Source organism: Belonocnema kinseyi, chromosome 1 (genome assembly GCF_010883055.1).
Source record: "Belonocnema kinseyi isolate 2016_QV_RU_SX_M_011 chromosome 1, B_treatae_v1, whole genome shotgun sequence".
NCBI lineage: Eukaryota > Metazoa > Arthropoda > Insecta > Hymenoptera > Cynipidae > Belonocnema > Belonocnema kinseyi.
Genome location: NC_046657.1, coordinates 161,882,778 through 161,908,698, shown reverse-complemented (window position 1 = coordinate 161,908,698; position 25,921 = coordinate 161,882,778). Strand labels below are relative to the sequence as shown.

Sequence of the window (25,921 nt, the reverse complement as noted above, 5' to 3'; positions counted from 1 at the left end):
TGAAAGAGGGAGCTCTTCTTAATATTTTGACACCAAAATCATGTCGATACACCTTACCGACTGCGAGTAAAGTCACCCACGCTTTAACTTGACAGACTGTATCTTAAAGAGTACCTTAAAAGCAAACAAAAACCATAGAGAGCCAGAGTCAAATATATAAAAATACTAATGACGTTTTTTTATTGTTTATATAATAGTCAATATATTTTATAATTATTATATTATATTAAATAATTGATTATTAAATTAGTAATATTAAAAAAAAATAAAAGTAAATAGACAGAAATATTTTTCTACAGAAATATTGCTCCTGGTAGTTATTCTCAATAAATTTTACGCAATTAGTTCATTTTTAGATACCCTATTAGAAAATCTAATAATAATATTACAACATTATTATCTAAATTAATTTTAGGATACTATATTAAATCATCAAAAACTGCAAAATATCTATTTAAATAAAGCATAACATAATTTCCTTCTCGCATAAAATAAATCTCAATTTTCTCTGAAATTTCTCGCTTTTTTTGAAAAATTCACCAAAGTTAAACAGATTTACCACATTATGTAGGGTTTACTTTATTATCTAACCAGTAACTTTTGGGGAATATTTTTTAGTTTTTTAATGCAATTTTTGGGCAAAATTTCACAATTTCTCACTCATACATGTCTTGAACCGACACGGCGCATTTTTTTTAAAGAGCAAGAGAAATTTCTTAAATTTTTTACACTGCACACAACGGTAATAAACAAGACAAACTTCATTACGAAGATAATTTTATTCTGTGTCTACCATATGTTCAACGATTATGAATACAAAATATTTTGATAAGTTAAAAGCGGTAAATACTTATAAAAAGGATCGAAGACACTAACTATGTATTCATAGATTTTCAATTATCACATCTATGTGAAAAATAAGGAAAACAAGCTGAAGAAAACCGCATATATCCTTGAAAGCTTTCTTAATTCATAGACCACAGGAAAATAAAAAAATGTAGTTAATTTTCCTTTTTATAATGACGAGGATAAATATTTCGTGCCCATACAGGAGGAGCAGCGTCAGGTAACAGGTAACCCAGAGTTCCCCAAAGAAAAAGAATTCTGTTAGGCTCATCAGAGAATCTCCTTGTTAACATAACGCGACCAGGGTTATCAATTTGCACATTTTGAAGAAGTTCTGATACAAATCGGTCTGGTCCTACTTGTATAAAATAGCGGCTCTCCTTCAAATTACTCTTCTTTGGAGTTTTGATGAGTTGGAGTTTCGCAAGTAAAAGATTACCATTCGGCAACATTACATAAAAGCGATCTCCTATACGATCCTCCTGTTCAGGGGGAGCATATAACTCTCCAACAAGAACACCGCGGCCTTTAAGGTACATAGAAACGTAGCAACCTGGAACAATGCCATAAGGTGCTGGTGTTGGTTTTGATGCGGATGGTGATGCCGACTCCATACCTAACACTGTAAGAAAAACAGAGATGTATGAAGTTTTTACCAGCTGAAAATTCCTATGCAGGAGACTAGAAGCATCCTATTTAGGAAACTCGGAGGATCCTGCAAATGTTCCTGTAAACGAACCTGCACAAGTAACTGTACTTGTAATGTTGACGGTTCGTGTGTAGGAATTTAGAGAAGGAAACTGCACATGATCCTGCATGCATCTGCATAAACCTCTACGCAAGCAAACCTTAGAATGATTCTCTACAGGTTTCTTTACATAGTGAATTAAGGTGCGGCTTCAGGTACAGGATCTTCTTCAGGACCTTATACATGAACCTACATAGGAACTAAGTTTCATGTAATCACTAAGTGATTTGGCTCTCTTGTTAGTAAGTTTGATCTTTGAGAGAATAGAAAAGGTAACATCATAGCTCTAAGCGACCAGTACAGGAGCCCGTGCCATCACTGACTTCGCAAAGTACCATGTACATGAATCTGAACAGGATCAGTCGAAGGTTCCTTTGCCTATGCAGGTTTCTTTTCAGAATCATGTACGGTTGCCTTCGCCAAGTTTGTTTGCAGTTTTATGTACAGGAAAATGTGCAGGATCCGTCGAGTTTCTGGTGCAGGATCCTTAAATTTTCCTGTGCAGGATCCTCCGCGGTTCCTGTACAGAAATTTTCAGCTGGGTAATTCCCTGCAAAAATCAATGTTAGTAACTAGATATGTTGGGAGAGTTCTTTTCGTAAATTTCGTTATAACGAAACTGAGTTTTGACATCTCCATTCCATCCAGCTAAGCGTCGCTTTTAGACGGTGCACTTTCGTGGCGTGCTATACCGCCTGATTGCGACGTGGAGCTGTATGGAATGAAGGCATCGTATTGATATCTAAATATTTTTTATTTATGTTTTCTCATTACACTTTTAAACTTCCTACCCCTTTCTTAAGTCTTCCCGTATCCCTCTAACCAAAATTCACCCTACTTCTTCCATCTTATCGCCCTACTTAATATGTATCAGTAGGATGTCTTCCACTTTTCGCTCACGAAATTCCTGATTATTTGCCGATTTTTTCCAATTTTGTCTTGTTTGAAATTGCAAATCTCCTTTTACAAGAAACACGAATGAAACGTATTTTACATGAAGTTTTTGTATGTCTTAATTATCTGCGCAGGTTTGGTTATCATGACAGTTTTCATTTCTTGTAAACATAGCCCTGGGTAAATATGTTTGTTCTTCTCATTAATAAAACATTCTTGGATGTAATTTTTAATATATTCCGTTTTAATTATAATTATAAGTTTAACTATAATTTTATATGTTAATAACATAGTTAATGTGAAATTCACTTTGTATTTGATAAGTCTGAATATATGAGGTTTATAATGGTGCTTTGTAACAACGTTATCCTAAATAATTAGTAGCATACAAAAGAATTAAAAAAGTAGATCTTCATTTTTTTCATACTTCCAAAATTTTACATTTTGTGGTTAATTTCTTGAAATCTTTGCAAGTTTAAAATTATTTTTGTATTTTTTCGACACTTCTAATTACTCCTTAACCTACTGCATTTTTTCTAATTTGGTAAACATGCCCAATTGCTCATTTTTTTAATGAAAATTTATTCAAAATAATTTCCCAGGAAGCTTGAGAAAAAAAGTTATACTATTAAAACCTTTCAAAATTCTCAAAAGGCTGCTAAATTTCGTGTCAAAAACTTAGAAAATCCAGATTTTATTCAAATTTCTTTCAAATTGTTTGAAATTATAATTGTTTCTAAAAAAAAATTATTTTTTTAAAATTTTCAACAAAACAGTAACATTTTTTAATAAATAGTTGAATTTTGAATTTAAATAATAAATTTTCATCGTTATGAACATTAATAAAGAAGAATGTAATAGCCGGTATTTTTAATTAACCATGTTTAATTATAAATCTAGTAAAGAACAACTAAAAACACCTTAAGATTCGTCTCCGAAATATCTAAGTGTGCCTTCTTTCCTTTTGAAACAGATTTAAAATAATTAAATAATTTTAAATAATTTAAAACTTTTCACAGCATTATAAATAAACGTACGGTTCGATATAAAAAATCAAAAATACCCTTGAACTCGTCTCACAATTCTCCAAATGCTCTTTTATTGAATGTACCATTTTTTAAACAATCATCATACTTGACTGTTCTGCAATTTTTATAAGCAAATATATTGTTAACAACAATTTTGTCCATTTCACAAGTTTGGAGAAGACATTTCTTTTGCTACCGATTCTACACTGGCCAAACATGCTACCTTACTTTAGAAATCGTTAAAAAATGTTTTAAAAAATATATATAGAATTTACTGGAGTAAAACATTTTTTTTAACTACTTAGAGGTGTGTCACTGCAGATTTTGATCGAATATGCAAAGTTTTAGTGAAATTACTGTGCTTTCTAATAATGATTTGAATAGAATGTTATAAAAATTGCAGAATTATATTCAATGGGACAATTTATTAATAATGAAAAATTTTAAAACGAAGTTTTGGGCTAACCCTTATATATGCATAACATTCTTTTTAGTAATTTAATTACCTTGTTTCTATAGTGCTTCCTCAATAAGATTATGTTCTTAGTTTTAATTTTTACTGTTTTTTTGAAAATTCGAAAATTTTGTTAAGAAATCATACTTTTTAGTAAAAAATTTATCTTTTTGGGTTGAAAACTCAACCATTTTGAAAAAATTTACTTTTTATTTTAAATCTATATTTTAAAGTTGAAAAGGCAGTTGAGATCTCTTCTGGATGAAAACCTAACTATTTTCTAAACAGTAGTCTTTTAATTCAAAAAATTATTTATTATAGTAGATATTGTATCTTTCTTGGATAAAAATGATAGTATTTGATTCAGAAATCAAAATTTTGTTGGAAAGTAATCCTTTTTTTGAAAATTAAACTATTTTGTTGAAAATTCAACCATTTCGTTAAAAATTTACTTTTAGTTCAAACTACAAATTTTTTGTTTAAAAGTAAACTTAAATATTTCCGTTGATGAAAAATTCAAATTTTCTGCTTGAAAATTATATTTTTGTAATTGGTCAAGGAATATTTTGTTTCGGATCGTTACGTAATTTAAATATGGTCTAATACCCGAGTCGAAATTTAGGCCCTACTTTGAAGCCATAAGTCCTACCTTAGTGGGCGCTGGAATCAGTAAAGTAGGTTCTGAATAAGCAGCAATTTGAATGTAATTTAAACCCTAGTTTAAAGCTAAAACTGTCCGAAATCGGCCGTTTTTCCACGTTTCGCGTAAAAGTAAGGTCTGTATTTAAGACAAATTAGATCCTCTTTTAAATCTCAAACTATTATATGCATGACTTGTGGCATCAAATCAGGTTCTCTATAATCTAACACCAATATGGAAGAATAAAAATAAGATTTGTTTTTTTTTTTTTTTTTTAAATAATACCTGTGATATAAATATCAAAGATAGTATTTTAAGTACTAGTATAGTACTTTTAGGTGCAAAATCTTTTTAAATGCGAGACAGTTATTTGAATAATTACTTTTTTTTACTTTTTGTGACTTTAAATATTTTAAACCAGTTTTGAAGAGTTCAATATAAATGTATTCTGTTTTTAGAAGTATTCTACTCTATACGCTTTGAAAGAACTTGAGGCTGCATATTTAAATTTAATTATGTGTTATTTATCACTCAAACGAATCCAATCTCAAACTTGCCGATTTCAATAACAGTATCTTTTTATCTCTTTATTAAGCAAAGATTTTGAAAAAATCGTTCAGCATTATAATTAATCCAATTGCACTCAAAAACACAAATATTTAGTTCAAGATTCAAGTAGGTTCTTGAATGTTAAGACTTTCGTCTCTAAAGATTCAAAGTAGGGTCTATAGATTAAAATGGAGTCAAAGTAGGCTCTAATGTTTTATTCTCTAGGAGTTTGAGTTTGAAAGCAGGGGCTATAGGTTTAAATAGCGTCAAAGCAGGTTCTAATAAAGAGTTGCAACTTCAAATTAGGGTCTAAATTTCGACACGAGTTATGTAACTACGAGTATGTAAATAATTATTGCTTCACCATTTTCCTATTTTGATAAAGCTAAAAATTGTAAACACATTCGTTTTTTATTAAACTTCTATATTTATTGCGTTATCCATTTCTGTCACCGTGTTTTAATTATTATATATCGACGCTACCATTCCATACCGCTCCACGTGGCGTCTGGGCGGTGTACTATGCCACGTCGCGTTTGGTCAGCTAAATGCGACGTGGAGCTGTACAACGCCTAAACGCAACGTAAAGCAGTATGGAATCGATGCGTGAATAAGAAATGAAATTTTCAGTGATTTAATCAAACTTAATTAACTCAATTGAAAGAAGAAAAGTACTTCGTTATTGAAATTCAAATTAATTTTTACCTTGGGTTAATTTAAATTTAAGTTGTAAAAATGAAGTCTTATATTTGAACTTCACTTTTCTGACGGAAGTTTTAGAGAGCACTGTTCAGTAGAAGAAGAATTTTTCTTATATTTAAATGATTTGGAATAGAAAGTAAAAATTCTGCACATTATACTTGCCACGATGATTCGAGAAAACCATTATGAAAAAATACAGAATGATAACCGGTGCCCTCATTTTCTTAAAGTATAAAAAAGACTCTTGTGAAGAATTTGGATACCAGTGTAACTAATGAATATTCTTGAAAATGGCTAACGATATATAATTTTCGCTATCTTAATTTTGACTATAAATGATAAGGAATCATAAATGCACTTATTAGATTGCGACGCACTTTATTTAGGCGGAAAAAATCCGTTTAATGTTTGCTCTCGTAGAAGTACTACGCAAATCGATAAATCACGAGAACACGCACGAGACACATGTAAAACTCTTCATATGAACTCTAAGATTTTGTGTAGAAAACAAGCGATAAATCATACTTAAATTGTAAAAATTAAAAGCTTCATTTTTTTAACCATCAACTGAAAATTTAAAATCTAATACGCAAATCTGGACTCCCATTCATTGCCAATCATTATATCTTTGTTTTATATTTAATATATTTGATTATGCTCTACAAGAATGGGAAGATCGAAGTAAAAAAAATCGCAAACAAACCAAACTCCACTGCAAAGATAGTTGTATTCTGCACATATAAGTTGTTTAAATTCTGCAACTAAAAACATTATTTTAAAAACTGCGAAGCAGTAAATATTGAAAAACATGCTTATCAATTTCCACAATCTGTTCTCTAAATTTGAATCAGTTACAATTTTGACTAATTTCAGGTATAAATCAGTAGTTTTTACTGATAAATTAGTCATTGTTACTGATACATTATTAAAAAAATAACTGCTTTATACCTGAACTTAAATCATTGATTAAAATTAGTATAAAATTTTAACTGATTGAAATTTAGAAAGTGAAGAAATAAAATTTAAGAAATTTAAATGAAATCAAAATCAAATTTAAAAACCTATTTAACGTGCAATAATCAAGTTAATGTGAATAATTCCTGAAAATAAAACCAAAAATCTAATGACCAAATTTGGACAGCCACCATAAAATTTTCCGATTTCCATATAAAAAAAAAACGTTTTTTTTTACAAAGAAGAAAAGAAAAAAATCGCCTTCCCTGCTGGACGAAAATAAAAAATAGTAGAAAAAAATTCAAATTTTTATTTCCATTTATTCATTGTTTGTTGTTGCTTTGATAAGGGTCCTGTATGAGTTCTGAAACGTTGGTAACTGTTTTTAAAAATTTTTTTCATTGTAATTTGATAACAATAAGAAAAAAAGACCAAAGAAATAAAAAAAAGGAAAGAAGGGGATTTGGTTGCTTGCCTTCTCATTTTCTTTCCTCTTTTTTATTTTTCTCCAGAAGGAAAGGAGATTTTTCCTTTTCCTTTTTTAGAAGATAAACCTTTTTATTTCAGATTGCAATAGGAACATTTTATGGCAGTTGTCCAAATTTGGTCGTTAGATTCTTGGTTTTATTTTTAGGAATTCTTATTCACATTAACTTGATTATTGGACATTAAATAGGATCTTAAATTTGATTTTTATCTCATTTCAATTTCTCACATTTTAATTAAGCTGGCTTGGATTAAAGATCATTTCTATTTCAAGTTTGTTTCAAGTTTGTTTTTATCTTCATTTTTATTTTTGCTTTGACAAGGTTGCTGTGCGAGTGCCGAACCGTTAGTGGCTTATTTTAGAAATGTCTTTTTATTGTGATATGATAATGATATGAAAACAAAAGACGAGAAAAATAAAAAAAGGAAAGAAGGGGATTTCTTTGGTTGTCTTGTCATTTTTCTTTCCTCTTTTTTATTTTTGTCCTGAAGAAAAGGAGATTTTTTCCTTCTCTTCTTTAGGTGGATAAAGTTTTTTTTCAGATTGCAATAGAAACATTCAATGGTGTTTGTCCAAATTTGGTCGTTAGATTCCTGGTTTTATTTTCAGGAATTTTTCACATTAAAAGTGTAGAAGTTCTTTTTGTATAAAATAACAACTCTCCGTCAAATTGTTCTTTTCCTTTTAGTGTTAGTGGGTTGGAGTTTCGCAATTTAAAAATGTTCATTTGGCAACACCACATAAAAGCGAATTCCTGTACGTTCCGCGGGTTCGGATGGTTTAAATAAATCTCCAACAAGAACACCGCACTTTTTAACAAACATAGAAACGTAGCATCCGGCAACAATGCTATAAGGTGATGCTGGTGCTTTTGTTGTTGATCTGTATGTTGATGCCTGCTTTATACTTAACGCTGTAAGAAAACCAGAGTTTTATTAAGCTTTTATACCCTGAAAAATAACTGATATTAACTAGATACACAGGAAAAGTTCTGATTTTATATTCCGTTATACTGAAACTGATTCTCCACACCTTCTTTCAATGCAGCTAAATGTTGCATTTAGGCGGGGTGCTGCGTCAAGCCACATATGACTTATACAGCTAACGTCCTCTGTATAAGTTAAATTGCCCGTACGCTAAGTTACCAATTTAGGGTGGAGGGGGGAAATCCTTACAGAACCTATGGTTGGTGACAAGTTTGGGGGGGACGTCCTAGTCAAAGTAGCGTCACAAGTAATAATCTTTTACAATTTATAAAAATGTTTAGTTCTAAAAGTACATAAAGTAGTGTTTTTAGTCACATTCTCACATGATGTTTTTTCGGTGAAAAATTAATCTTATTGTTTAGAAATTTATTTGTTTAGTTCAAAATTCAACTCTTTTTTAGTTGAAACTTCAACTTTTTGACTAAGAACTCTTGAATTTTATTAAAAAATTTGTCTTTTTTGGTATAAAAATAATCTTTTTCTTTAAGAATTCTTCTATTTTAGTTGAAAATTCAACTTCTTGGCTGAGAATTCTTGAATTTTGTTAAAATTCATTTAACTTGGTCAAAAATTGAATTTTTTGTTTGAAAATCGCTGTCTTCCCGAGTAAAAATGTTTCTACTTGAGCTCGACTTGGTTATGTCTTGAATTCGTCTCCAAGACATTGATGTCTGGCTGCGTCTCAAAACTGAGTCGAGACATAGGCCTTCATCTTACTTTTATGGTCACGACAGGTAAAACGGCATTTACTTGTCTTAATTCAAGCCTTGTCTTGGCTAAGACGACGTTTACTTAACTCAAGACGAGCCTTGTCTTGGCCGAGATTATCGAACCTTTTTTTGCTCATAAATGAGAATAAAATTCATGAATGAAAAAATTGTAATTATCAAAGTAGTTATTTTTAATTTAAAAATTCAGAATCGGTGGATCTGAACGAGTATAACCCTTAAAAATTTTCTTCAAGAAAATAAAAATCGTAACTTTCTAGAAGGTTCTCCTAAGCCGTTAGAAATACGTAAAAACAAACAGCAATTTCGGTATCATCGTCAAACAAGTATAATACAAATAAAAATCCGTAAATAAGTTGATTTAATATACATATTGTATAAAAATATACAAGATTTTTTAAACATTAACAAAGATTAGCTTTCATGACTGTTAGAAATACCCTTTTTGTTTAAGCAGGTATATGCTCAAAGTTATAAACCGCACGTATTGGAATCATAAAAATTCGACTCGAGAGATAAATGTATGTCTTCAAAACATAAACACTTTTCTCCAAGACATAAATTAAAGTCTGGCTCCATCTCAAGACTGAGACATGCTCAAGTCGAATTTTTCGACTTCAACATGTCTTGATTGGACGCCATTCAAGTCTTTAAAATTCATGTTTTTTAGTTAAAAATTCAAAGTTTTGGTTGAAAATTCTTGAATTATACTGAAGATTCGTCTTTTGTCATTCAATTAATCTTTTTGTTTAAAATTCATATTTTTCAGTATAAAGTTCAACTTTTTGATTCAGAATTTTTGTATTTTTTAGTAGAAAATTAATTTTTTTTAATGACTTGAATAAAAAATCGTTATTTTTTGGTAGTAAGTTTATCTTTTTCTTTTAAAATTCATTCCTTTTAAAAATCCAACTTTTTGCTTTAAATTCTTGAACTATGTTAAAAGTTCGTCTTTTTTGTTATAAATTAATCTTTTTGTTCATAATAAATCTTTTCTAGATGAAAATCCTCATTTAAATTGAGAATTTTTGTACTTTGTTAAATTTGGTCTTTTTTTTGTAAGTTAATCGTTTTCTTTAAAATTTATCTTTTTTAGTTGAAAATGTAAACTTTTTGTTTGAGAATTTTTCAATTATACTGAAAATTCGTCTTTTTTTGTATTTGATTAATCTTTTTGTTTGAAATTTATACGTTAAGTTGAAAATTCAAATTTTTGGTTAAGAATTCTTGAACATTGTTAAAAATTCGTCTTTTTTTGTTATTAATTAATCTTTCTGTTTATAATACATCTTTTTTAGTTGAAAATACAAATTTAAATTGAGAATATTTGTATTTTGTTAAAAATATGTCTTTTTTGTTGTAAATTAATCTTTTTCTTTAAAGTTCACCTTTTTTAGTTGAAAATTTCAAATTTTTGTTTGAGAATTTTTGAATTATACTAAAAATTCGTATTTTTTTGTATTTGAATAATCTTTTTGTTTAAATTTGATATTTTTTAGTTGAAAACACCACTTTTTGTTCTAAATTAATCTTTTGGTTTATAGCACATCTTTTTTAGTTGAAAATCCGAATATATACCAAGTATATACATTATGAACCGTGGTTAGACCACAGTTCGATAGAGAATGAGCCTCTGTAACTGTCAAGGCCAACCAATGGTTAGGAGAGAAGTTGTCATTTCTTGCATCTATCTGAGCGTAAACTTTTGAATGTAATTGTTGTGTGACAACTACCTTAATCCGAATCCGTGGTCATTTTCACTTCATCAGGTCGAGGTAAAGGTCATGTCATCTCAATTATGACTTTGGGATGACCTTTATCCCGACCTGATAGGTTAAAAATGACCCAGGATTTGGATCTAGTGACCTGAAAAACAATTTTAAAAGTGGTTCACGCTGATTCAATTGTTTTTTCTCATTTTGGCCTTCACTTGACCTTAATCTTGATCCGATGGCATCAAAATTACCTCGGATTAGAATGAAGCTACACACAAAACATTTAAAAGTAGAGGTTTTCTCTGATCCAATAGTTTGCTTCATTTTGATCCACACTTGACCTTGATCCTGACCTGATAGGGTCAAACTAACTCCAGGTACGGATTTAGCGACCCCAAGAAGGTGTAAAAGTAGTTTTTTTGTCTGATTTAATTGTTTTCTTCGATCCCATGGTTTTCTCCAATCCAAAGTTTTTCTACATTTTGACCTTCAATTGACCTTGATCCTGACGAATGAGGTAAAACTGACCCGGATTCAAATTCAGAGAACTTAAAAACGAATTGGTATGGTGGTTTAGCTCTTTTAGCAGATTTTTTTGTGCGGCTGTGTTATTTGAGAAATATCACTTCATAATTTTATACTTTAGAGGTTTTCAATCTTTTTTCAGGCAAATATCTCATAGAAAAAAATAAAAATAATCTTATTTGCTAAGCATTAATTTTTCTGGTTAATGATTTATGATTTTAGGTGAAAAATATTATCTTTTCTTTAAATTTAACCATTTTGTGAACATATTTCAAGTTCTTTTTTGCCTGAAAATTCAACTATTCCACGTTTGGTTGTGCATCGAAAAAAGCAAAAGATGAGTGAAAAAGATAGAAAATCTGATATGGAGAAGTTGGAAGATAGGGTGAGAAAGTTAAAATGTAAGTCAGAGAATATAGAGAAATTGGAAGAAGAGAAAAGGCAAGAAGAGGAAGGAAAAGAAGCTAATGAGAACGTTATCCTAGAAAAATTGAGAATGAAATCAAGCTTGAGAGAGATCGAAAGAAAAGATGAAATAGAAGAGAAGAAGGAAAGAAGTATATATATAGTTATTGGAGGAATGAAAGTGGATAATGAAGCAGGAAGAGAAAACTTCTAAAAGCTGATGGGAGGAATTAAGGCGAAAGTGCATTTGTAAGATGTATATGGAGTGGAAAAAACAATGAAGGTAAATCGCGTATGTATATTGTGAAAGTGAAAATTGAAGAAAAAAAAGCTAATATCTTGAGAAAGAAGAAAACTTCAAAAATAAGGGAAAAAAGGATATAGGACGATATGACGTGGAATACAAGAAGAAGAAAGTAGATAATTAAACAGACAGCATGGAGTGAAAAAAAGGAACAAAACACTGTATGGATAGAGAAAGACAGGATGTGGATAAATGGGAGTGTGTGGATATAAAATGATGAAAGGAAAAATTAAGTGAAGTGAGTAGGGCAGGTCTATTACGAAGAGAGGAAGAAGCGGAGAATAGGGATAGAAGGCAGGACATAATAAAAACATTAGAGGGAAAAAGGAAAGAAGGCGGAATAATGAGGATTCCACAGAAGTAGGGAGGGGGCGTAACGAAGAAAGAAGGGAAAAAGGTAGGAAGAGAGAAGTAAGAGTAGCCTTTGGCAACGTATATTGACTTATGAATGAAGATGAAGAATTGCAATACAGAAGTGCGGGAATTTAAGAAGGGAGGGAAGGAAGAAGAAGAGAGACACAGGGAAAAAGACAAAGATGGGTGAATGGGGAATGGGTAAACTAAGAGAATATACAGCAAAAATTAAAAAAGTAAGTATGGAGATCGAAAATGGGGGAGGCGTGGATAAGATGTTGGGTAAGATGAGGGGATGGGTAAAGCAGGTTGTTGAAAAAGTTAGGCCAAGTGAGGAAGCAAGAAGTGGAAAGAGGGATTGGTTGGATGTAAAATGCATAGAGAGTACAGAGCGTATGAAGATATCGTTAAGAAATACTGGAGCAGAGGAGAGATAGACAGAAAGAAGTATAACAAAAGAAAAAGGGAACACGAGTGAGAAGGAAAGGTAGAAATAGCAATAAAGGGAGGAAGAGAATGAGAGGTGATTAGTAGAGAGAGGAGTGGTGAAAAGGGATTAATGAAAAGAAAAGTATGGATAAATGGACGGTATATTTTAAGACATTGCTGGAGGATGGATAGTAAGGTGGAAGGGGAAGGTAGAAAGATCAATAAGGAAGACATGGAAGAAGGAATGAGGTGAATAAAGAAGAGGCTAATTAAGTAATTAAGAAATTAAAGAGGAACAAGGCGACAGGAGAGGATGGGATGGAAAATGAAGCGTTGACATTCGGCGGAAGAATGGTTAGAGAAAAGATTTGGGAAATATGTAATAGAATATGGAGAGGGGAAGGATGGCCTATGGAGTGGAGAACAGGTTTTTTATTTCCTCTTTTCAAGAAAAGAAGGGGTAGAATAGTGGAAGATTATAAAGGAATCACTCTCATGCCACTAACATATAAAATATACGCATAGGTGCTCAGAAAGAGATTAGAAGAACTGATAGAAGAGAAATATATTATTCTACGCATTCAAACAGGATTTAGGAAGGAGATGGGGACAGTGGATAGTATTTTTGTTTTGAATTATCTAGTTAACAGGAACCTGGGAAAGAAAAAGGGAAAACTGGTCGCTATTTTCGTAGACTCTAGGGTAGCTTTCGACTCTGTGAATAGGGAAGTTTTGTAAAAGGCAATTAAAGAAAGGAAGCTGGACGAATAGTTAATCGAAAGAATAAAGGAGGTCTTTTCGGTGACGAAGACAAGAGTGAGGATCGTGATACAGAAAGGGGAGGAGTTCTGAACAGGAAGGGTTCTTAGGCAAGGTTGCCCGTCAAGTGCGTTGTTATTTAGTATATTGTTAGCAGATCTAGAAGGAAAAATGAAAAGGAAATGAAAAGGGGATACAGTGGTAGAGAATAAGAGAATATACTCATTAGCGTACACGGACGATGTGGTGATTCTGGCCGAGAATGAAGGTGGAATGAACTTGATAATGAAAGGATTTGAAGAATATGTCAGAGAGAAAGACCTGACAATTAATGTGGAGAAACCAAAGATAGCGTGTTTCAGGAAGAAAAAGAATGGAGTAAAATAGAGATCGAAGATGAATGGAGCAATGGTGGAAATGGTAAAGGAATTTTTCAGTTTTTGAGTGGAAATGGGAGCAAAGTCACACAAGCATGCATCCAGGAAATATTAAATACAGAGAGGAGAGGACACATGGGAAACTCGAAATGGGAGGAGCAGAAATGGCAAGTTAGAAGGGAATGGAGAATGTGTGACGAGGGGAGGAATGGCAGGAATTAGAGGGAGAGATGAAAAAGAAGCAGGAAGAGAAAAGGTGGGAAAATATTATGGAGTCAAGGTGCAACAAATGGTATAGAACGGTTAAGATGGAAGGGGTCCCAGAATATTTAGGAAAGTTGGAAAGGGAGTGTAGGTGGTCCAGGATAGTACGTTTCGAAATGGGAGAAGGAATGGATGAGTGTAAATATTTTTTGAGTGAAAAGATGAAAAAGTGTAGGGTATGTGATTATGAAAGGGAAACGTGAGAGCACGTGTTGGAGAGATGTCAGGGGATAAGGAAGGGGGAAAGAGCGTAACCTATAGAGTGAGGTGGATCCTGAGTGACTGTAGAGAAGGGGGAAAGTAAACGAAGAATTTAGAAGATAAAAGGGAAGAGAGAATGCATTAGGGAGGGAAACCCAAAATCGAGCCCAAGATTGATAGAAGAGAAATATGTGCAACAGAAATTAGTGTTGCGTGACTTGGAAAAGCATGGAAAACGGTAAGAGGAAGTGGAAGCCCTGAAATGTCTCGCGCACTCGTAAGATAATTTGTAAGAGCTAGGGAATAATAATGAGGCGATGCGATTAAAAAATGAGTTAGGTTAAGTTGAGCATAAGGCATAGTGGTTAAGTAAATATGTAAAAAAAAAATGTAAAGGGAATGAAGCCCTCAAACCCGTAAAAGGGAGAGTAGTAAAATATAATGAAACTGTTGTTTATTTTTGTTGAAAATTTATTTTATTTGGTTAAGAAAATTCCTCTAACTTAAAATCAAACTATTCTATTTTTCATTATCATCATTTATGATTGAGAAAGTATTAAAATAGTCTGAGATTTTATACCACAGTCTTTTAACGGATCTCAACGTTTTGACACCCCATTAATCCGAAAATCAAGTTTTGGCGATGGCGTCTGTCTGTCTGGCAGTCCGGCCGTAAGCACGATATTCTCTAAAAAAAGACGGATCAAATTGAAATTTTGTACACTTTTTTTTAGGTCCTAAAAGAAATAAGAGTTCGTTAACGAACCATTTTGGATAAAACTTCAAAAAATTACAGCATTTCCAAAATTTTTTTTTCCATTCTTTTATATTTAACAATTTTGTGTACGGTAATTCATAGTACTCGGAAAGCCAAACAATGCATCCGAATGACTCTTTTTATTAAACAAGAAATTATCTGGAAAATCAATCTTAAATCAAAATTTTAAGCAAAGCAACGCACGATACAAAAAAGGATAAGAGAAGAAAAGCGCTGCTTTTTGATAGCCCTTGAACATTATCAAGATTATAACAATGACTTGATGAATTTTCTTGAAAAATCGAAAATTCCGATTTGGATCGTACAAAAAATAATACAAAATTCCATTTTGTGGTCAAACTATATAACATGCAGAACAATATGGGCAAACAAAAATTGTGATCCTAAAATAGGTCTACGTTAATGATCACGTATTGATAGGACGCGTTGTTCTTATTTCATTCTTAAAAATAAGATTGAAAATTTGAAAAAAAATATATTTTCGGAAGAACGAAACAAGTTACAAAAAAAATTAGTAAAAAAAAAATTAGGCAGCTAAAACACATCTAACAATTTTTTATAAATCATTTTTTGACAAGACCCACAGTTTTGGTTTCAATCGTTAAAATGAAATAAAAAATTTGTTGAAAAAAAGCAACAGGTACGAAAAGGCATTGATAGACAAAATTTTTTCACCCAAAAAAGAGATAGAAATGATGTACACAGGACTGAAATCATGCATGCGTCTTCTAAAAATGTGATCTTTTGAAAAATGTTCTTATCAGAATATCTGACTCATCATAATATTCTATTTAAAGACACGGCTGGCCAAAGAAGGTCACCGCTACTGGAGAAGGCGCCGCACGTGAGTATGGTGCTAATCACTTTTTTATTCGATGACTCACGCAATTTCGACGTCAAAACTGAGCTTTCAAACACGACCAAATGACATCCAAATATTAGTAAAAGAATTTTTAAACAAAATGAAAATTTGTTGTGCAGCCTGATGTTAGCACTCACATAATGAGAACTCAATATCTCCTTGAGTTTTCCATCGAAACGACAAAATTTGATTTCCAGACATGACCAAACGTTTTTATTAAACAAAAGTTGGATACTTTATAATAGTTGTGCCAACTTCATGAAAATTGACACAGGCCAAACTATGTTCTATTATAAAATTCTATTGTATATTGAAATATTATTCCAAGTGCAATTAAGAGTAGACCTTATAAGTTCGTATTCTATTACTTTTCATGTAAATAAATTAATATTTCAGAGTTATTTCTATTTTAGAAATTATTCATTAAAAACTTTTGTTTGTTTAATCGTTCAGAACTTCAAGCACATTAGTGTGTAACATTGTTAACTCAATATTGAACCGATAAAGTTGGAAATATTGTGAAACTTCTAGTCTTCCTTTTTGTGTATTTTTCTAAAGCCCTGGAAAATTCTACGTGTCTACTCACACAGAGAGACAGAATTTTGTGTCTGTGAAAAACTTAATTATGTTCAAAGCACTCAGCCTAGTTTCAGATTTAATAAAAAAATTAGGGCTTAAAAAATGTCAGAGGCACATTTTTTAACAGATATTTGTAATTTATTGTTTAAAATAAGTTTTGAATTTAAAAATAAATTTAAAGAATCAAGAGTCAAAAGCTACTAAGTAATTGAATAAATAATCTTCTTTGATCAACAAATTTATATTTGGAAAGTACAAAGAAGTGGCTGGCATGCAATATCAGAATCTGTTATTGTTATTGTTATTATTATTATGTTTCCATACTTATGTTTACTACTATTGAGAAATAATAATAAGCTGATTAAATTAAAATTTTTTAAAATTATTTTCTGACAATACCAAATTTTTTTAACCAAAAAATAAAATTATTTGTCAAAACAATTCATATAACTAATAACAAAAAAATTTATTTATAAAACTTCTACTATTCGTACTTGGCTTTATTTTTTGATTTCACAACTTAGACTGTCTTCATTAAGAATTAAATCTTAAAGATTCAATTAAAATAAGATGATAATTGATGCAAATAACAAATATAATTGTTCAAACAATGTGTTGTTATTTTTAATATCATTCTCTTACAATAATCTCGAAATCTGCTATTTTCTTAAAAAATGAAATTTTTTCTACTTTTCTACTTTTCAACGTTTGAACTGAGAAAAAGATTTGTGGGTTGACATGCGAAAAAAGTGAAAAAATAATTTTTTAATCAGTTAATATCTTCTGTTCCCTTTTTTGATTTTAAAATCCAAAATTTTGAAAATTCCAAACAATTTTCCTATCGTCTCGAAAATTATGGCAAATTTTTTTTAGGTACAGTTTTTTCTACTGAATAATAATAAAAAATTATGCGTCAAAAAAGATTTTTTGCTCAATTTATAATTTTTTGAAAATGCCCAAAAAACATGTTTTTTTTTTATTGAGTGGTATGCACACATTTCGAAAAAAGTTGAATATGTCGAACCTGAAATTACTTCAGCTTGAACCAAAGGAAAAAGCTGTTATTTTGTTTTTTCTCAAAAAATTGATTAATGATGTTCCAAAAATAATATTTTTGTAGAAATTCGCTGATGGTCTCATTTTATGTAAGAAATCCCCCCCCCATATTGGGGTGGGGGTTAATGCGTAGAGAAATACTTGATGATATCCCGTTGGTTTTAGCGAACAGGTAATAAAGTGCTTGGGTGAGCATTCTTTATACTTATATTACAGATTTTATATTACAAATTACATTTCCACACATGGTGAATGAGCCAGAAGCAGGTAAGAAGTACGTAAGTAAAGGAATTTTATTTAGAAATATATATTGTATCTCATTTCTAATTTAAATGATGCAATATATATTGTAAATAATTTTCAATATGAAGCAAATATAATTTGTAATATAAAATCTGAAATATATATTGTAAATAATTTTTATTATGAACCTAATATAATCTGCAATCAAAAATGTATTTTCCCCACCCCCCGATAAGTCTGAAAATTCTTACCTTGCGCATAAACTCACACCCGAATATGGGGGTTGGGGGGGATTTTGCACATAAAATGAGTCCATCAGCGAATCCCTACAAAAATATCGTTCTGATGTAATAAAACGATCATTTTTCCCGTCTAAAAGCTTACTTTTATCAAGTCGTCAAAATCGCTCAAAAAACGTAAAACTTACAATATTTTAACGCTTGCAACATCATTAAAAATTTTTTTTAGGAACAAACAGAATAACAGCTTTTTTCTTTGGTTGAAGTTAAAAAAAATTCAAGTTCGACATATTCAACTTTTTTCAAAAAGTTTGCATAGGGCTCAATAAAAAAACATGTTTTTTGGCCACTTTTAAAAAATTTTAAATCAAGCGAAAACATTTTTTTAATTTATATTTTTTCATTATTATTTAATAGCAAAAAATGTACATAAAAAAATTCGCCATAATTTAAGAAGCAATAGGGAAATTTTTTAAAAAATTTTAAATTAAAAATATTCAATTCAAAAAAGAAAACAGAAGATATTAACCGTTTGTAAAATTTTTTTTTGTTTTTTCGGATGTCAACTCACAAATTTTTGTTGTTTAGCTCAAATGATTCGACTCATTTAATCACTTTCACTACGCCCTATTATACAGCTATTTCCCCGGATCAAATTCTTGAATAAGTAAGGCAAAAAATGTCCCGCTGATTTAAATAAATATTGCTGCGCCTAAACAGCTTAAATTATAATAAGCATTGTTGTTGTTGTGCGTATTTAATTTAGACGATTTAAATATAATAATAATTTTTAATTCTGAAAAACCTAAAATAGAAATATTCGCTGAATTTAACCACAGACCATAAATATCATGGAAATATTTCTCTAAATAATTATATCTTCTGTTAAAATTAACAAATAGTCCCCGCATCACGAATATCTTGGTTATTTTTTCGAAGTGCTGATTATTTTTGGCTTTGACATGTCAATTGTGTGTGGGGTAAGCCGCCTCTTGAAAGCAAGAAAGAAATCTTTCGACCAAATGAAAATTTCTGTCCGCGAATTATTTTCAAAAAATTACGAAGTTTAATATGAAATGGTATAGACTTTTCATTTACTAATCAAAAATGATCCAAGACCAAAAATCTAATTCGAGCAAAAAAATCGCATGTAAAATTCTGATGCCAAAAATTTAATAGTTTGTTTTTGGTTACCTACTATTCCGAAAAGAATTTCCAAGCTAAATCGCTAAAATCGCCCAGCAGAATTTTTGCTTGAATTAAAAAAATTATGTGGACTGAACTATGTATGATTGTTAAAAAGCAATTTTTTTTATGTTTCATGTCAAAAATTGGTTGAAATTTAGCTATTACGTAGTGACATGTTTCATATTAGATTAGCGATCAGTGAGTCAGTAAAGATTTGTAGAAAGTTACTGATTCAATGGTGTAACATTTTAACTCTATTGAAACCATAAAAACCCGTGCAGAAATGTCTAAAGTACTCTAGTGAGGCTCTGACTAGTTTTTTCTATCTCTGATCGGGCTCTAGCGAGGAAAAATATTCTAGGCCTTAACTAAAACGTATCTCTGAGGCAATGGGGGCCTTACAACATTTTCTAGTAGGGTTCTAGTAGGATCAGCCCGACTACAAGTCAGTTAGGAAGGAGAGCCGCTGCCGGGATCCTACAGGGTACTATCACGCTAATGATAGCTAGCACTTTTATCCATTTATCATCGTACGACTGTAGGTCGTCCGAATGTTATTTATAAATTAAAAAATTGAAATTGCATTCAAACATTTTGGTTAATTTCAACAACCACTACTGCTATACTCTAACAATATGAAAAAAATGTATTTAAAAAAGAATATTAATTGGTTGTGGGTTATTTGACTTTAAATATTAATAGTCCTGTTTAGAGTGAATACATATATTACGTTTTTAAACATTATATTACAAGTAAAATTTCTAACGCTACGGGATAGACTTCTATTTTAGATTCATTTTTTTTAGTTTCATATTGCTCTTATTTTTCATAGAAAATTTAAAATATTTACAAAATTTTGTGAAAATTATTCAGCAACATTTATGAAAATTGTTTGCCTTGTCTAAGGATGAATTTGAAGGTCTATAGAAGTTTATTTTTATTTTATAGTTTTCTTCTTACGTTAAAGATACTTTGCTGTCTCTCAATCAAAATTGCTAAAGCTCAACTCATTACTAATGAAATTTTACAGATTTTATTAGCGAAAAGTGGGTTACTAAAGATTAGTAAGAAATTAATAATTCTTTAAGTGAAGATATTTTGAATTCAATAGTGCAAAAAAAAAACTAATTTTTTGATTAAAATATATAAAATTGTTTAAAACTGTGGCTAGTAATTAAAAAAGTACTATAAAAAAATTAAAACTGAATACAGTACAAGTCCGTTTAACCTTCCAACTTCGGGACTGTAAGGGCGGAAAATTCCAGGAATTGCGAATTTATCGGATGCCCCCTCTAGTAGCACGATATAAGGTCCGCGCATGCGTAAATCATCGGCGCAAATCATTAACAAAATAGCACACGTAGTGGAAGAACCACGATTAGTTTGCGTGCCGTACGTATGATGACGTTTTATGGGGAGTGTACACTTATCAGGCGGAAAGTTATTGGACTTCTACTGTACTAGAAAAATTTAATGACATAAAAATATAGTTTATCACTTTTAACTCCCTTAAAACAATAAGAAGGCCCTATTCTCAAATTGTAAATCTGATCTAGCCTGTTTTGATTTTCAAAATTTTTCCTTCTGATTGTTTTTAAAAAGTGAAGAAACATAAAAATTAAAAAAACTTAGAATATACCAATAAAATATAAATTAATTATGCGTATTCAGGCTTCTCATGCGCAATTTTTAACAGAATTTTGTTTTTATTTACTAAATTTTTTACGGTTCTACACTTTTATAGTTTTCTATAAAAAATTGTCGTTACTCAAAGGAGCAGGGATTTATACAAAATATACGAAAAATTGTATGGCTGATATTTTAAACAAGAATGATTTTAACCTGAATAGAGAACTGTTCAATTCAACCAAAAATATTTATTTTCAACAAAATAATTAAATTCTTAACCAAAGATATAAATACTTCACTTGTTATTGTGAATCTTCAACAAACAAAATTGATTTTTAAAAAAATAGTTCCACTCTTAACGAAGTTTTAGAATTTTATACAGAAAAAGATACATTTGTAACAAAATACACGAATTTTCAACCAAATAGTGGATTTTTTACCAAAAAAGGATCAGTTTTTAAGATAAAATATCACCTTTAACCAATAATATAATAGTGGCATTGGCAGATAGAAAAATTCATTCTCAAGCAAAACAAAACAACAAATTTTCAACCAAATATTTAACCAAAGATGTTTATTGTTGACTGAAATGATAAATCTAAAAAAAAATATTAACTTAAAACTATTTATTAATTATCATTAAAAATAATAATAATAAAATCATTTATTAGAAATATATACAATTTAACATTAGAACATGCATAAAATGAACGGATTCTATAATTAAATATTACAGGGTGCGCCATTTAAATGTGGTCGATGAAAATATTGAATAACTTGAACAATTCTGACTAGATTTTGAAAAACTATTTATTTTTATCAAATTTGAAGATTTACAATTTTTTCTATTCAGTCTCCGAAAATAACGTCGATCAAATGATCACCTTTATTTCGGATAAAAAATTCAGCTCTTTTTCTAAAATCATCGGTTTGTTGGGATGCACTTTGCTTTTCAAAAATCCCCACAAGGAAAAGTCCGGTGCCGTTAAATCGGGCGATATCAGAACGATCACAATACTTTTGACAATACGCACGCTGTGTTGCAACAACTGAACGATTACATTTAATAAACATTGTCACTATTTCCGCGCGTTCCGTGGGCGTGACCCGATTCACGGTTAAAATTGAAATGCAATAACCTTTCCAAAATGCGTTCGACGACGCCATTCGGTTGAAATCTGTCAAAGTTATTCAATATTTCCATCGACCACATTTAGATGGCGCACCCTGTACTTTCACCATATTTGTTTAACAATATATTCAAATTATAACCAGGTTTAACGATCATTCATCTTATAAATTTAAACAAAGTAGTTGATGTTTTTATTAAACTGACGAATTTGATAATCAAACAGTTGCAATGTTAATGAAAAAGGATGAATTTTCAGCCAGATAGATACGCTTCCAACTAGAAATGATAAATTTTCAGTTAAAAGGATCAATTTTGTACCAAAAGTGAAATAGTTAGAAAAATTAACTTGCAAATAAAAAATAGTTAAATTTTTAATCGTCTAATTGCATTTCTAAATAAACTGACAAACCCGTGGAGAAATTCTAATTTGGATCTGACCGGGGCCAGATCGGGCAGAATTTGGCCCAAATCAGGCTATCTAGATGGGGCCAGACTCGAAATGAAACGCGATGCCCGATCGGGGCCCAAGCGCTGAGCCCAGAGATAACCAGACACTTTTTTTCGAGCAAACGGAAAAAGTCAAACGACGCAACATAACCGCCAGCATTTGTATATGATAAACCAGAGAAGAACTAAATACTACCTACCTTCGTAAATTTAGCTCCACTACCCACACCAACCCCACTACCCCTGCTGACAATCATAATTTTTTGGGGAACCCTCACCGCCTACAATCAATAATCTAGTTTATGGATGATCTTTAAAAAAAGTTTAATTCGCGCCAAGTTTGAGCGCGCCTACGGCGCGCGGGTGCGCTCTCGTGCTTCGCGCTCGTTTCCGTACGTTTCATGCGTGAAATACATTTTTTCAAGTATCATAATTATTATAACTTAAATTTGAAACTGTGGTCTTAACTTCTGAGGTATTACAGTTATAAATTATCACTGAAACTTTTTTCGATTTCTTTTTAAAGAAGGTTCTCAAAGCACCTACGGCTTTGACGATTACATTCTCATTACGGAACTCGCGCTTCGCTCTCGCTAAATTGTATCCAACTGAAAAACTTCATCAAGGTAATTAGTAAATCTTGTTCAGATATACTAAAGGCAATACTTCAAACTTACGGATCTCTTGAAAACAAAAATCGTAAATCCTATTATAAAAAGAAGATGAATGAGTCGAACTCGAAATATATCGAAAGTCTTAACGCCGTTTTCCTGATTCCTGATTGGCTTTTCATTTTGGTTTGAATGTAGACATAGTAAGCGGGAACTTTAAGAAGCGACATTGTACAAATCCTGATTCCTGATTGGCTTCTCATTTTGGTTCACAGTAAAAACGTGGGAGTATATTTTGTTGAAGGTAAAATTATAACGGCGTTCACTGTACCTCGTTAGGGATTCAGAAATCTCTCGAATTGGGGGTGCGACATATCGAGTATGTAGGATACGAAATGGCCACAAGGTAGGGTACAAAAGGTCAGATGTTACTGTTTTTAAATTTAGGCAGCTGTTGTCAAGCATGCCATGCTCTTAGAAAAGTTGAAGGAATGCGGATTTCACTTGGTGAAACTAGGCTTTGAGGTATGAGCATGATTGAAATTACCAGGAGTGGGATTTCGATGCTCACTAATCTAGTTTATCGAATCTCTCTTTCTGACGCATGAATTTTCAGAATGCTTATTATATTTTTCAAGGCATTATTTATTTCCAAAAAACGTTAAATGATCGAGTTATAAATATAAATTTTCATATTTTGTTGGCGAGAAGTTCAAATCGAAGTTCTGTTCCTTTCATGTAAATAATTACGCAACAAACAGTACGAGAATTGAATATAAATGTTCAAATTGACAAAAAAATTATTATTTAAATTGTATAGTTTTATAACCCCTAAATAATTGTAGATTCAGTCCTCGTATTTTCAATTCTAATTTATATAAGTTTTTTTTTTAATTAATGAAGTTAAACCTATTATTATGAATAATAATAATGTTAAAATGGTATCATAATATTTAACTTTAATAATAAAGCAATGCTTTACAAAATATTTCAAACTTTGTAAATTAACGTCTAGTCATAGAAAATTTAATCAAATAGTTCTTATTTTGATCAAATTGAATTTGTATGTTTTCTAATGTGTTTTTAAATTCAGTTAAATCTGAAGATGCTATTATTACGCATATAGAAAGACCTTTTCATCTTAAATATCGAACAACTTCATGCGTGGGGAATTTAGAATCCATATACTCTACTTTTCTGATAATCTTAACATGCCTATGCTCCACTATATATTCTTGTTAAAGTACGAACTATTCAAGATAAAAAGTTATATTATGAGCAAACGCGGATATCTCGAGCATTTGCATTAGTGATTCTGGTGTATTTTTAAATTGACACATGGCCTTACATAACCTAAAAATACACAGGAATAACTATTGCGCATGCCAGATATATCCGCGTTATGCCACCACAGATTGGGACTGGGGGATAAGCTATCTCTCTCGCACAGCAACATGATTGGTCTTTTCAACTTTGCTCCATAAATAGCTCTTCACTTGCACATGCATGTAAACTATTTAACCTTCATTTAGAGGAGAGCGGTAAACAGCCAATCAGATCGCTACGCGAGAGAGATGACTTATTCCGCTTAGTTATAGTCTGTCTCTTTTATTTTTCCAATATCTCTACCATTGTCGGGTTCCTTCCAGTTATATATGCGCTGAGATTTCTAATATGGGGCATTATTCCTCAATTGCCCCAACTCAAAAAGTCATGTTTTTCGATTGTCTCTAAATTCTGGGAATATGTTCGCCTACCCAACAGTAGTTAATCCACAAACTTATAGACCAGGATTACCAACCCTCCCCAAGTGAGGGGGGGTTGAATTTTCAATCCCAATGCCTGCAGGGGTAGTTTCAAACGCCTGTAACTTCCTTTCTAATTACGCGATTTAAAATTTTTATGAGGGTTTTGAAAAGTGCTTTTACACGCTTTCATCCTATTTTATTATTCATAACAAAAAAAATTGTTTAAACAATTTTTTCAATATATCAATTGTTTTTTTAACTTTTTTCGCAATTTAGGCATCTAAGATTTTTTTTTTAAATAGTCTCAAAAGAAAGCTTGACTTTTTTACTATGAAAAATGTCTAATAAGAAAATGAACAAATTGAAATTCATTGAGTTACAGAGCCGGTTGTAGAGGGAGTCCTCGCGCTCGCACTCAGGCGTTATGCGGCAGCATACCGCGGAACAGTTTTCAAGTATGCCATTTTTTTGTATTACTCACATTGATCCAAAATTGCATGAAGTCATCGGAAAAAAACTATTCACAATAATCGAAAATATTGATTAATTGAGCGGTTGGGTGCAAGAACGGCTTACTTGTATTTTCAGAAGTGACTTGCTCTTCATTTGTTTTCCACGAAATTATGTGCAAAACAAAAGAAACACAAGTGACTTCTAAAAATACAAGCAAGCTGTTCTTGTATCCAACTACTCAATTGCTAATACAAATTTATGAATTACATTATTCTAAAAACACAAGTAATTTACTTGTTCTGTGATACAAACTGCATCTTTTATACTGCTGCGAATTGAACCTGTATTCATAGATATCTATGTTACTGACGTGGTCTAAGGAAAGAATGTCGAGCTTCAGAATTTGACCGCTACATGGCTGCCTAGAAACTTCTTTCTCACAAGAAAGAAAATCGTTTTAGTTTATATAAGCTGAGTACATTCTGTTGATTTTGTTTTCTATTCCTTCTGTAACCGAAGCTCAGATGACTTTATAATAGATATTTTTATGTTGCTCTGCTTGCTTAAATTAGGAAATATATTCTTGATTCATTTTTTCTGATATTGG

General features: G+C 31.1%; 1 protein-coding gene across 1 annotated transcript in view; it reads right to left on the bottom strand.

Moving 5' to 3' along the window:
- Positions 1–923: 923 nt before the first annotated feature.
- Positions 924–25,921, bottom strand: part of LOC117173510 — a 167,493-nt gene continuing 142,495 nt past the window's right edge. Inside the window, exon 2 of the mRNA XM_033362135.1 lies at positions 924–1,468. Within this exon, the coding sequence (XP_033218026.1) occupies positions 1,002–1,460 (459 nt within the window). The 5' untranslated portion in view covers positions 1,461–1,468 and the 3' untranslated portion in view covers positions 924–1,001. The remainder of the gene's footprint in view (positions 1,469–25,921) is intronic.